This window comes from Bos indicus x Bos taurus, chromosome 9 (genome assembly GCF_003369695.1).
Source record: "Bos indicus x Bos taurus breed Angus x Brahman F1 hybrid chromosome 9, Bos_hybrid_MaternalHap_v2.0, whole genome shotgun sequence".
Lineage (NCBI taxonomy): Eukaryota > Metazoa > Chordata > Mammalia > Artiodactyla > Bovidae > Bos > Bos indicus x Bos taurus.
In genome coordinates this window covers 98,592,977-98,607,510 of record NC_040084.1, presented here as the reverse complement: position 1 = coordinate 98,607,510, position 14,534 = coordinate 98,592,977, and the positions used below count along the sequence as shown (strand labels likewise).

General features: G+C 38.3%; 1 protein-coding gene across 1 annotated transcript in view; it reads right to left on the bottom strand.

Annotated features, from left to right (window-relative positions):
- Nucleotides 1-14,534, bottom strand: part of PACRG (parkin coregulated) — a 531,079-nt gene that overhangs the window by 453,465 nt on the left and 63,080 nt on the right. The window contains exon 2 of the mRNA XM_027551999.1: nucleotides 13,999-14,133. Within this exon, the coding sequence (XP_027407800.1) occupies nucleotides 13,999-14,133 (135 nt within the window). The remainder of the gene's footprint in view (nucleotides 1-13,998; nucleotides 14,134-14,534) is intronic.

Here is a 14,534-nt window from a genome sequence, read left to right as displayed (position 1 = left end):
ATGTGAATTGATCCAGCCACTATGGAGAAGAGTATGGAGATTCCTTAAAAAACTAGGAATAAAACTACCATAAAACCCTCTCATTTTGTCTACAAAAATTATTTGAACCAGATAATTAAAGTAGCAAATGTTAAACACATACTGAATAAAGGATTAAGAACATACAAGCTACCCAAAAGGAAGCACTTGATATGTGCTGTTTCTTTGCCGGACAGTGACGCTAAACTTCTTAAGACCAGAGGAAGACATCAACCAGGCTACAGAGGTTACCACTCTGTCTCACCAGTTGGTAAGTATTCGCCTCCTTTAAGAGTCGATGAGTCACTGCTGCCTGGGTATTGATGGGATCATATAACTTCTCTGTAATAGAATACAGTCCAATAATGGACATAACTAAATTGGACTCAGCTATTTTACACAGCTTCTGGACAAGAGTCTCTGACACAGTGTCTCCCAACATGCTACCAAATTACCTATGAAGATGCAGAAAAAGATGAGAACATAACATGCAAGAGAAAACCAGGTATAATAATGAATGCACACGCAGGAAGAAAAGGAATTTCTACAGATGAAGAGGCCTGTGGAACTGGCAGGCAAAACCACAGTTCATGATCAACTCATATGCTGCAACCAGAGGCACCCATTCTAAAGTTGGTAGGTTGTGGGTTTTTGCTTTTTTTTTAATCCCTCCTACACTTTCTGCTCCCTCAGAAACACAAGATCTGGAACAAACTCCATTGAGGGGCGGGCGTGGAGTAGGCCAGTATTCTGCGGCTGTGAAGTAGGTGCTTTTTAGACAAAGTGTGCTCCTTTCCATTCTCATCCCCATAACCATCACACCCACATCCATTCACAGCCAACTCTCAAAAAACAACTGAAGTGGGGACACAGACCCCTGGTAGCACACTGCACTGCATTCTGGAAAGTGGTGTGCCCCATGAGCAGGGTAAGGGTAAGGGCGAGAAAAACACAGCTGAGTCTGTGTGCATTTCTGGAATTCGCCTACTCCGTCGATTTCAGTGTCAGAAGTCACAGGAAATTCCTTTTTATATCACCAGAAGAGGACTAGCCGAAGCACGTCCATACCAGTCTTCAGGGACTAGGGGGAGCTTGGTAGTCCACCCAAGGAAACTGATAAGGAGAGTTCACCGGTCCCCAAGAAGAGAATGAATGAGGTCAAGCACAGTGACATGTTCTAAGCCTCGGCAAACACCAATTCTAGACTGAGGTAGGATTGAAAATAATGGGTATTATAAACACACTGCACGTGTCTGTGTGTGTGCGTGCTCAGTCATGTCTGACTCTTGTGACCTCATAGACTGTGGCCCGCCAGGCTCCTCTGTTCATGGGATCATCCAGGCAAGAATGTTGGAGTGCATTGCCATTTCCTTCTCCAGAGGATCTTCCTGACCCAGGGATTGAACCCATGTCTCTTATGTCTCCTGCACCGGCAGGCAGGTTCTTTACCGCTGGCGCCACCAGGGAAGCCCAATATCCTGCCCCAAAAGAAAACAAAATATCATCTTATAGACTTAGATGTTGAGGAAGCCCCTTTAAATTCACTACATTCGTAATCAGTGATTTTTAGAAATGAGCATGTTCAAGGGTCCAAGAAGCCAGAAATCTATATGGTGAAAATGTAGGCTAAATCGGTAAGAATCTGTCTGCAATGCAGGAGACCTGAGTTCAAATCCGTGGGTCAGGAAGATCCTCTGGAGAAGGAAATGGCAACCCACTCCAGTATTCTTGCCTGGGGAATCCCACGGACAGAGGAGCCTGGCAGACTACAGTCTGTGGGGTCGCAAGAGTTGGACACAACTTAGCATGTTCAAAGGTCCAAGAAGCCAGAAATCTATATGGCGAAAATAGGCAAAGGCTAAGAAAATGAGATTTTTACCATTAGGGAACAATCAGATATATTTGCAAGATAGAATATATATGAAATGTACAATAATGCTGATAATAGTATTGCTTGTAATAGCAAAACACTGAATAAAAGCATTAATACCTAAGGAAAACATTACTATTGAACAACATGGAATTGGTTAAATTATGGAACCGTCTAGAACGTCCCAAAATAATTTTTAAAGTGCATGTGCAAATTATGACTTGTAATTAGTGTACATCCGTGGGGGATTCATGTTGATGTATGGCAAAACCAATACAATATTGTAAAGTAATTAGCCTCCAATTAAAATAAATAAATTTAAATAAATTAAAAAAAAACCCAAACCAAAAAATAAATAAATAAATAAAAGTTATGAAGTATGAACAAAACATTATTTTAAATTTGTATACATACATATATTTGCATATGGTGAGAAAAGGTCTGAAAAGTTAATCCTAATAATGTAAAAGAGGCAACCTGAAGGTGAGGTGGATTACAGTTGATTCATATTTTTATTTTTGCTTATCTGTATTACAAAATGCAGATAAAAATATCAGAAAATTTCCTATGATGAACCTATTTGTACAAGAATTTTTAAGCCAGTATGTACAAAAATATCAGTCAACAATATAAAGATTTGCAAGGTTAACTACAGCAGTGTAAGTTAAATTTGAGTTTGAGGCACTAGTAGACAAATTGATACTAAAGTAAATAGAAAATAGAAGAAAGCTCTTCCAGAAGTTATTAAAAAATGAATAAAGAGATAAAAATTAAGTATGGGAGACAATCATAGAAACGACAGGATGAAATACAAGGATGAAACTAAATAACAACTCAAGAAAAGGGAGGCTTAAAGGTTTTATAGCTTGAAGGTCTCATGAGTTTTCCCTAATTCAGGCTGGAATGCAACCTTGGAAGTTCTTCAAGACTTTTTTCCTGTAAGGGATATGTCTTAGGTTGAAGGGGGAGACTGGTTATAATAATTCTATCAACTATCTTTGTTCACTTTTTATACTTTACCCAATAGCAAGAAATGTGTTTCGTATTTAATAAACCATTTTCTTAATATCTCTTGCTAGTCTCCAAAACTATACTACCAGCATGTTCATAATGACGAATGCACTTATGCGGTTGTCATGGCAGCTTAAGATTTGCTTAAGGAGATGCTGCACGCCTGCCAATGCAGGAGACACGGGTTCAATCCGTGGTCTGCAAAGATCCCACATGCCAAGGAGCAACAAAGCCCATTTGCCAGAATTACTGAGCCTGTGCTCCAGAGCCAGGGAGCTGCAGCCACTGAGCCCCTGTGCCAAAACTACTGGGTACCATGCGCCGGAGCCTGTGTGCCACAGAAGGAGAAGCCAGCCCTACGAGAAGCCCACACGCCACAGCCAGACGCAGCCCCTGCTCGCCACGAGAGAAAAGCCCGCGTAGCAGTGCAGACCTAGCACAGCCAAAACTAACATAAACAAAATAAAAGCACACGTGTAGAAGACAGCTGAACTCAAACAATACACTGAAAGTGGTTCTCTTTGGATAAATGTTACCCTATGTATACACTTTATTCAATTTCAAAATTTTCAAAAACAGTAATACTTTTAAGTTAGAAGAAAAGTTAGAAAATCTAAGAATAAGGGCATACAGATTTGATATACCATATAATGACAAATATTTCTTTACAAACTATTACGTATACTACGATCTCAACTGAGGAGAAGATAAGACAGAAATACTTTGAAAAATGTTAACAACTGCATTCAGTGAGTGGTGGAAAGATGACTGATTCATTTATTCCTTCTACTTTTCAATATCTTTTATTTTATAAGATAAAATGTATACATTTCATATTGAGAATAAACCTTAATAGGTAATAATAAAGATAAAAATTTACATTTTTCAGTTCAGTTCAGTCGCCCAATCATGTCTGACTCTTTGCAACCCCATGGACTGCAGCACGCCAGGCCTCCCTGTCCATCACCAACTCCCAAAGCTTACTCAAACTCTTGTCCATTGAGTGTGATGGCATCCAACCATCTCATCCTCTGTTGTCCCCTTCTGCTCCTGCCTTCAATCTTTCCCAGCATCAGGGTCTTTTCATACAAGTCAGTTCTTCGCATCAGGTGGCCAAAGTACTGGAGTTTCAGCTTCAGCATCAGTCTTTCCAATGAATATTCAGGACTGATTTCCTTTAGGATGGACTGGTTGGATCTCCTTGTAATCCAAGGGACTCTCAAGGGTCCTCTCCAGTACCACAGATCAAAATCATCAGTTCTTCGGCACTAAGCTTTCTTTATGGTCTAACTCTCACATCCATAAATTACTACTGGAAAAACCTACATTTTTATATGAGTTTAACTAATTAATCTACCAGAATTAATTTTTGCAGAGAATTTTCAGTCAGCATAACCTTCTTTTTATAAAGGTAAAACATTCCCTGAAGTTCTTGCTTTAAATATATATTAAAATTGATATGATTATTCATTAATACTTTGTTTAGATTTTACCTGAAAGTAATGGAGAAACTTTAATATAACTTAGGGTAGTTGAAAATTTACTCAGTATCCAGAAGCCTCAAATATAAGGACACTGATCACTCTAAATAAAAGCATCAAACAAATACTGATTATTATTATACCCTCAATCTGATTCCTGTGTCATCTGTCAAAAAACTTTTGATCTCAAAAATACGTCAGTAAAAAGAAGGAATATCTGACAAGTGATAAGAGAGAGGGAAACATTCATTATATCACTAATCGGAATAGAACTGAAAATTCACTCTCCGGGGAGACATAGAAAAATCATGAAAAGTCTGACTTGTGTCCCCAAACAAAACTTTCTGAAAAACAGCAACACTCATTTTTTGTTTAAAGATTGTTGTGGTTCAGTTACTCGGTCGTGTCTGACTCCCTGCGACCCCATAGACTGCGGCATGCCAGGCTTCCCTGTCCTTCGCCATCTCCCGGAGTTTGCTCCAACTCGTGTCCATTGAGTCGGTGATGCCATCCAGCCATCTCATCCTCTGTTTAAAGATCGGATATTTCCGAGATGGCAACATTTATCTCGGGGAAGGTGGCAGCAGCCCCATTTCTTCAAGGGATAGGGATAGAGCATCCCAGCTGTGGTGCCCTGGCTCCACCAAGACCACTCCTACTTCTCAAGAGCAGGGGTTGCGTAGCTTGAGAAACGGGAGCCATTTGTTTTTCCTCTAGCTGTCAGCCCACTGAGATGAAACTTAGAGCATCGCTTGATCCCCCTGGGCCCCTTGTAATGTGAACTGTCTTCAGCCTATGCTTACCAAATCACTGTCACGTAACTGCGGCCGACCTTTCTTTTCAGTCTATGCACTTTCCAGGAGTTATAAATCAGTTGACTTTCAGGCTCGATGAGATGGCATATGCCCTAGTTTGAAGAACAGATGGAGGCTTGGGGGGAAATTGTTTCTGCAGGCTTGCTACGGCCAGCACTGCTCCATAAAAGTGAACCATTCGCACTAATTTCTCACATAAATTATACAGGCAGCAGGGAGCACCAGCCCATTCAGCAGAAAATCTTTCATCGAGCTTTCGGAGGTCATCTAACCAATTTCAATTAAAGTTATTTCTGATACATGGCTGTATTTTCATGCCGTACACTTTTAAGACAGAGCAATTCACATCAAATAAAAGGATGGCATTAATTGTGTATGCAGTCCCTTCCTTCAGAAAACACCGAAAAGCACTTTAATTGCCGGAGGATTATTTTTTTTTTTCAAGACTTTGAGAAAAAGCTCTATCTATTAATTAATCACAGAGGAATTAATAGCGGAAACGCAGCAGCCTTTCTTGTACAAAAATTAGGTAAATTGTCATTTTTCTTGCAAAATTTGCCTTACAAATTCTACTAAGGCCTGTTATCCAAACTTAAGCTTTGGCAGTTATCAAAAAATATAGAAGCCCAGGACAATTCAAAGAATATATTCATTCTTTCTTCATGTAAAACAAATTATTCAACTCAAATAAATTTGCCTATAAGATTTTAAAGATCAATATCGATTTTGCCTGGGGTAATAGATACAGCGTTGATTTTTTGAATCCTGAAGAAACTGAAACATTAAGAAACTGAAGGCACCAGAGGACTTAATTATCAATCAAAATTACAGAGTTTTGAGAACCATATACTGAGGGTTAATGGATCAGATACCATATCACAGTGGGATTTACTTTAAAATGCGGTTGTATTTACAGATAATGAGCTATCATGGTTTGGAATGATTTTAATTGTAAGAAAATTAGCGTACATTTTAATAATAATTATATTCAATAAATGTTTTTCCTGGTAGAAATTATCAGTCATGTCAATGAAAACAGTCACATTGACAGAGTTGTTTATGTTTCATGAATACCAATGCCTCTAAGAATTGAAAAAAAGAAGAGAACATGCTGGAGAAGAAATTCTTAACAGAGTCATATGTGAGTATTAAAAACTAGGAGGCTGACATGGAATTGAAGGCACGGTCCAGACACCACCAATAGATACTCTTTTAAAAATGTAGGCATCCAGTTATCTTATGCACAGCATTTTCTTTACTTGAATGTTCAGACTGAACATACATTTTCAGTCATTCGTAAAGAAAAATAAACTTACATTACAATTTAAGAAATCGATAATCATTGGGAAAGCATTACATATAATTTAAGCATTTTCAAGGTAAAATTCAACCTACAGAAACTGTTGCATACAGCTCTGGACTGTGTGTTCAAATTAACTTGCTGGAGCTTATCTTAATTTGCTACCAGAAGACTTGGTCTCTACGGCTAATTTCTAATTAATCGTTTGTTCTTTAAGCTATTTCATGAATATCTTGAAATACGGCTATTTTAGTAACTGTGAAGCGCCATGCCAATCATTCAGTACATGGTCGTCACCAAAGAGAGTAAGGCCTAGAGGCTGAGACATGCGCTCATGAAACAGTGTCCTGAGAAGTGGACCTTAGCGGTAACCAGTTGCGGGATGTTTTATATTCATTCAACACACATCGCTGGGCATCAGCTCTGTGCCAGACACTCCTTCAGGGTTTCTAAGTTTCATCTCCATGATGCTCTAAGTTTCATCTCAGTGGGCTGACAGTGGGCTGAAGGGAGGGAACAAGCTAGAAATAAAGACACAATCCCTGGCTTAGAAGTATTTAGGGTATGTCATTTTTATTAGCCTTGTTACTGGCTCCATTGTAGGTCCCTATCTGGTTTTCATTTTCTCTCATCTTCCCTAGTATATGCTAAATTTCTGTATTTTACAATTCTTTGTAAAACAGCTTAAAATCTTTTAGTAAAATGCTAAAGTGGATTAAACTTTATAAATGAATATACATATAACTCATTGATTAAACTACAGAAAGATGTGTGTTTAAATTACATAATTAATGTTGCTTTATGAATTAATTTTTAATCAAAAAACAAAGTTGCATGATCCAAGTTTTAATCAACAAGTAATGTATAATTTATAACATTAACCTCAGGGAACTATGCTTCAGTGGTGAAATTCTATGCACCTCCAATAGGCCAGGGAGGCAGATGTATTTTTGGCAAAGAGGAGGGGCCACCTAAAGTCCATTCTCACTTGGACCTACCTGTGTGCATCACAGGCGCACGGTTCTGGCTTTATTCACTTAATTTCAACATAACTGGCTACCAAAGATTATTTACATATCAAAGACTAAGAAAACAAGAATGCAGAAATGCCCCAGGTTGCTATGCTAATTTGGACAATGCCACTATGCAGTTTCTATGACTTAAGAAGGCAAGTTTGAAAAAAAATTAAGAGGAAAAAACTGAGTAAGATTCCTTTTAAAAAGACTAAAAAGTATGTGTGGTTCAGGACCAATTATATAAGGTGCTGAGAAATGAAATGGTATACAGTTTCAGACAAGGTTTATACCTGTCTGTTGTAGGCAGTTTATTTTTTTATAACTTTCCATTTTGAAGAAGACCTCAAAATTATAGCTAGGCATGTAGTTTTCCTGTTGCACCTCTTCTTTTTCTGTCTTAAAGACTTCTACAAGTAGAAAGTGCAGAGCTCTCAGGGACCAAAGCCAGACTTATTTTCATTTGTGTTAAAACTAAGTGTAAGAGTAGTAGCATTGCTTGAGACTGATATGCATAGTATTTAGAGACGGCAAAGAGAAAACACACGATACACAGTCTCAGGAAGAAATGTTTGATTAGAAAGGTGAGACCTGGTTAGACAGATTTAAAATGATTGTGGTCATCAAACCTTATAAACAAAAATTAAAACTTTAAGAATCTGTTCATATTATCTATGTCAAAAAGATAATAAAATCCTTTTGACAGATAAAATTTACACATAAATTTTAATTTTCAATTAAATAAATTTAAATTTCAATAGGAAATAGACTAAGTCTTCACTAGAAAACCGGACAATTTAAGAAGAGGGCTCAGAAGGCAAGCAAATTAGTTAAGCATATAAAAGTGTTTAACAATCCTAATAATCAACGAACAAAATGAGATGCTTTACCCATCACTTTAGTGAAAGTGAAGTCGCTCAGTCATGTCCGACTCTTTGCGACCCCTTGGCCTGCAGGCTTCCAGGCTCCTCTGTCCATGGGATTTTCCACGCAAGAGTGCTGCAGTGGGTTGCCATTTCCTTCTCCAAGGGATCTTCCTGACTCAGGGATTGAACCCAGGTCTCCCACATTGCAGGCGGACACTTTACCCCTCTAAGCCACAAGGGAAACCCATCACCTTAGCAGACTTTTATTTAAAGGAGGATCCAGTGATGAATATGGTTCTGTGGAATGACTGCTTTTAAAATATTACTTTTGACCTACTAATTGCTCTTCAGGGAATTTAACCTAAGGATGCAATCAGAGGTGGAAACAAAGGTTTATGTATCTGGGTGTTTCATTTAATATTATTTAGAAATTACATGCCCTCTGAAATTGAAATAATCCTATAATATCCAACAGTTGGGAAATAGTTGATGAAGTATGATTTTAAATTGAAGAAAGCAGGGAAAACCACTAAGGCATTCAGGTATGACCTAAATTAAATCCCCTGTGATTATACAGTGAAAGGGACAAATAGATTCAAGGAATTATATCTGATAGACAGAGTGCCTGAAGAACTATGGATGGAGGTTCAAGACATTGTACAGGAGGTGGTGATCAAAACCATCCCCAAGAAAGGAAATGCAAAAAGGCAAAATGGTTGTGTGAGGAGGCCTAATAAATAGCTCAGAAAAAAGAGAAGTGAAAGGCAAAGGAGAAAAGGAAAGATATACCCATCTGAATGCAGAGCTCCAAAGAATAGCAAGGAGAGATAAGAAAGCCTTCCTCAGCGATCAATGCAAAGAAATAGAGGAAAACAACAGAATGGGAAACACTAGAGATCTCTTCAAGAAAATTAGAGATACCAAGGGAATATTTCATGCAAAGATGGGCACAATAAAGGACAGAAACCGTATGGACCTAACAGAAGCACAAGATATTAAGAAAAGGTGGCAAGAACACACAGAAGAACTATACAAAAAAGATCTTAATGATCCGGATAACCACGATGGTGTGATTGCTCACCTAGAGTCAGACATCCTGGAATGTAAAGTCAAGTGGGCCTTAGAAAGCATCACTACGAACAAAGCTAGTAGAGGTCAAATCCTAAAAGATGATGCTGTGAAAGTGCTGCACTCAATATGCCAGGGAATTTGGAAAACTCAGCAGTGGCCACAGGACTGGAAAAGGTCAGTTTTCATTCCAGTTTCAAAGAAGGGCAATGCCAAAGAATGTTCAAACTACTGCACAATTGTACTCATTTCACCTGCTAGCAAAGTAATGCTTAAAATCCTTCAAGCTAGGCTTCAACAGTACGTGAACTGAGAACTTCCAGGTGTTCAGCTGGATTTAGAAAAGACAGAGGAACCAGAGAGTAAATTGCCAACATCTATTGGACCACAGAAGAAGCAAGAGAATTCCAGAAAAACATCTACTTCTGTTTCACTGACTATGCAAAAGCCTATGTGTGGACTACAACAAACTCTGGAAAACTCTTAGAGATGGGAATAACAGACCACCTTACCTGCCTCCTGAGAAACCTCAGGAGGTCAAATGCAGGTCAAAAAGCAACAGTTAGAACCAGGCATTGAACAATGGACTGGTTCCAAATTGGAAAAGGTATATGTCAAGGCTGTATATTGTCACCCTGATCATTTAACTTAGCCTGGAATGCCGGGCTGGATGAAGCACAAGCTGGAATCAAGATTGCCAGGACAAAATATCAATAAAGTCAGATATGCAGATGACACCACCTTTGTAGCAGAAAGCAAACAGGAACTAAAGAGCCTCTTGATCAAAGTGAAAGAGGAGAGTGAAAAAGTTGGCTTAAAACCCAACAGTCAAAAAACAAAGATCATAGCATACAGTCCAATCACTTCATGGCAAATAGACAGGGGAACAATGGAAACAGTGACAGATTTTATTTTTGGTGCTCCAAAATCTCTGCAGATGATGACTGGAGCCATGAAATTAAAAGATGCTTGCTCCTCGGAAGAAAAGCTATGACCAACCTGGACAGTATATTAAAAACCAGAGACATTACTTTGCCAACAAAGGTCCATCTAGCCAAAGCTATGGGTTTTCCAGTAGTCATGCATGGATGTGTGAGTTGGACCATAAAGAAAGCTGAGTGCTGAAGAAGCACTGATGCTTTTGAACTGTGGTGATGGAGAAGACTCTTGAGAGTCCCTTGAACAGCAAGGAGATCAAACCAGTCAATCCTAAAGGAAATCAGTCATGAATATTCATTGGAAGGACTGATGCTGAAGCTGAAACCCAATACTTTGGCCACCTGATGGGAAGAACTGACTCACTGGAAAAGATTCTGATGTTAGGAAAGATTGAAGGCAGGAGGAGAAGGGGATAATAGAGGATGAGAAGGTTGGATGGCATTACCGACTCAATGGACATGAGTTTGAGCAAGCTCTGGGAGTTGGTGATGGACAGTGAAGCCTGGCGTGCCACAGTCCATGGGTTCCAAAGAGTTGGACACGACTGAGTGACTGAACTGAACTGAACTGATTCATCTTTCATAGATCATTAACTTGCCCCTGATAAGTATATAGAAAATTTTGCTACAAATATCTTGCAAAAGTTTTTTCATATTTACCAAGGAATGTATGATAAGCATAGCCATCTCAAAGATGCATATACTAGTCTTAGTTTTTCATTTTAATAATAATTCTCAGATAGTTATAGTCTCCTATCTGGCTAGCAGGTTCAAGCATTTATTTTTGACTGAATTATCTTATCTTAATCTAGAGCAGCACTGTCTAATATGGTAAGCATGTGGCTATTTAAATTAAAATTAATTAAAATCTAAAATTTAGTTCCTCGGGCTCACTGGGGACATTTCAAGTGCTTAATGGCCACATATGGCTACTTGTAATGTATTAGACATTACAGATGAAGCACATTTCCACCACTGCCGAAAGATGCATTAGACCGTGCTTGGATCTTTAGCGATACCACGAGGGATACACTAAACTGCACAGATTCTGGCATTTGGTCTGCCCTGTTGTTTTGACATGCGGAAGAAATGATCATTTTTATGTGCTCTAAACTATGACGGCAGTTCAGGATGTGGGTTGAGAAACCTAACCTTGCAAAGACATTTCTTGAAATTCTGATAAAGGAAGTGGATCTCCTTGCCACTTAATTCCACACACCATTTCAGGTCTCACAACCACTCTTGGAGTCCCAGGGGTGTCACAAGGACTGTGGAGAGAGGACAGGTACTTTCCTGGGAATCAGAGCTACTCAGAAGTGTTTAGCAAGGGGCAAGCTAGGCCATGAGGTGAGAAGTTCACTTGACCAGAGCTCTATCCGCACACAAGGGAGTATAGTGCCGGGTCTGGGGCGGTTTTTAGTGTGGTTTTTGCAGGGTGCTTGGGGAGCCCTGCTTTCTTAAACATTCAATGTCCATTCCTTAGAAATGTTATCCTAAAAGAAGGCCTCTGGTCCTACCAAGTATCAGACGTTCCCCACAGTATATGTGCCAAGAAATAAATACGAATAAATATGAGAGATCGCTCACAAGCCTGTGCTTAGTAAGTTTAATGTTTTATCTTCAGCATTATAGTAGTACAATTGAAATCTGGTTGGCAAAGGTTTAAAGGATAGACGTCTACCGGTTATAGGATAAGATGTCTTTTTAAATGTATGCTATTATCCTACCAGCAGCAGCAAATAAATTGCTTCCTCTTTAATCTGACTTTTTAGCTTGCTGAATCACTACAATAGTCAATAGTAGCTTAAAAGAATTAATATAGCTATAAAAAAGAAAAGCAGTTTATATGCCATCTGACTGCTGGAGTACCAAAGATAACGCAAAATGATTCACCCTATGCTTTTATTATTTTCAAGATAAACTTTTTTTTGTCTCTTGACATTTCTAGAAGTTACTCAAGATTATTCAAGCAGGTCAAAAAGAATCTATAGATTCTTTTATTGATACAATTTTTATGTGCTAAAATTACATAAAACACCAAAATCCACTTGTTTTTCATAAGGAAATATGGCATATTCTTTTACTCAAAAGGAATCAAGTTCTTAAGAATCTCTGTGTTACCATGCATGAATTGGTACGTTGACACAAACACTAAATCCATGTAATTAATCAAAATCCATGTAATTAATACAAACCAATCCCTAATTAAAGTTTTTAAGATGGAAATATCTAAATTAGTTATAGTGCTATATATTTTTTCTCATCATGCACATTTTCATATAACAAATGCAAATTTTAAGACAAATGATTAAAACCAAGATAATAATGTCCTTCATTTGCCTAAAATATATAACAAAACTTAATAACAAGGACAACTTTAGATTTCCCTTGCCAAATAACTTTTTAATAAGTTCAGTAACTGGATATTATGTGACTGCTCAAGATCTAGAAACGTTTGATAATTATGTGAAAACATTTAAAGACATACTAGAAATAATACAATCAATTCTTTCAGTTTTTCCAAAAGAGAAGGAAAAAGTTAATTTTAATGACTCTTTCTAAGCTGTTTATTTTGATGAATTCTTCACTTTGATCATTCTTATTTTTTAACATAAATTTGTTACTAATTATAAACAATCCTGACATTCGCCCTTCAGACACTACTGTGGGACTTTTTTGCTACATGGATCAATTGCTAAATTCAAAATATTTGGCAAAACCTTTTGTGCTCCTTAACCTGATGGTATGCTCACACACGGGCAACTGCTTTCCAGTCTTCAGGCAGAGAAGCCCTTTTAGCTGATAAATATCACCCAAAGCAAAGTCCTTGATAACAAAAAATAATTAAATAGCAGAAGCTGGTTAGAGATCAGCATTCATTTTTCAAATTAAATGTAAAAGCCTTCTCCAGTTGAGAGATTGGCAAGTTTTTACAAATAACACCAGCGAGCCTTTTAGAAAGAAACACAGCCCCATTAGAATGGAGTCATTAGGCAATACATTTATTTTGAAGCCAATTAACCTTTTGTCAGAAAAATGTCGGTGCTATAATGCTTTCAGCGGCCGAGGTCAGTCTCTAACAGAGCTCGTATGACAGCCAATGCGCCAGCTGACACGTGCTGCAGACAGAGAGGAGAGGGCCTCCGTCAGAGCCCGCCTGCTTTTGTATTCCACTCTGCATTTCCAGGGAGCAGACAATCTTGACCTATCCATTTAGGTAATTAAAGCTTCCATTTGGAAGTGTCCTGCAGGAAGGTGAAATTTGGGGGGAGATAAATGGCTGTTGCTCTCCGCATCCAGCCACCAGTTTCATCATTTGATGGACTGCCTGAAACGGGCTGGAATGCCAGGCTCTCATAAAAATAGAGATGGATCGGTCAGCACACAATTCTCTAAGGCAAAGCAACTCTGTCATTTTCTTTTCCTGCAGGCTGTAATTTAATTGTTAGTCAAGGTGGGCAGCTGACACAGGGGCTTCCTCTAAGAGCTTACCCACCATCTTCCACTCACCGAGAAATCACTCCAGCTTATTTACTTATCAGTCGAGTGTGTTTGGCACTGGGAGATAGCACTTCCACAGCGAGCACAGCTGGTTCTCGCAGCTCTGCAAGGACTTACCTTCCACGCTATTTTGTTTCCTTTCGAATCATGTTCAAGGGCAATTGGGAAGTCTCCTCGTTCATAAAATTTTCGAAATGCTGTGGGTTTGGTGGGTCTTTCTTTGAATGCTCCTGCACTTGGAGGGCCTCTCACCTTCAAAGGAAAAAATAAAAAAATAAAAGCAGGAATCAGGTTTTAAAACACATGGGAAAATGCACGATGAAAAGACTTTGGCTTTTATAAGTTTCATTTTGTACAAAACGTTCTGGAAGACAAATCAAATTATCTTAATAATGGGCAACAAAAATCTCACAAACATTTGGAGAAAAACAATGTATAACACTGTTAAGGATTTATTTTATTTCAAGCTATTTTACAAAGTATTCCTAGAAAGTGTCACTTTTAAAATATTACTTTGTAAGGAAGAAAAGCCTGAACTTTTGTTTAAGGAAAACATTTTAATAAAAGCAACTAAGTTCAGAGTGTTAAAACTTTTAAGATTCCTAATAACTGCAAGTTCTAATCCAAGTCTGATATATTTTGTGGAATATTCT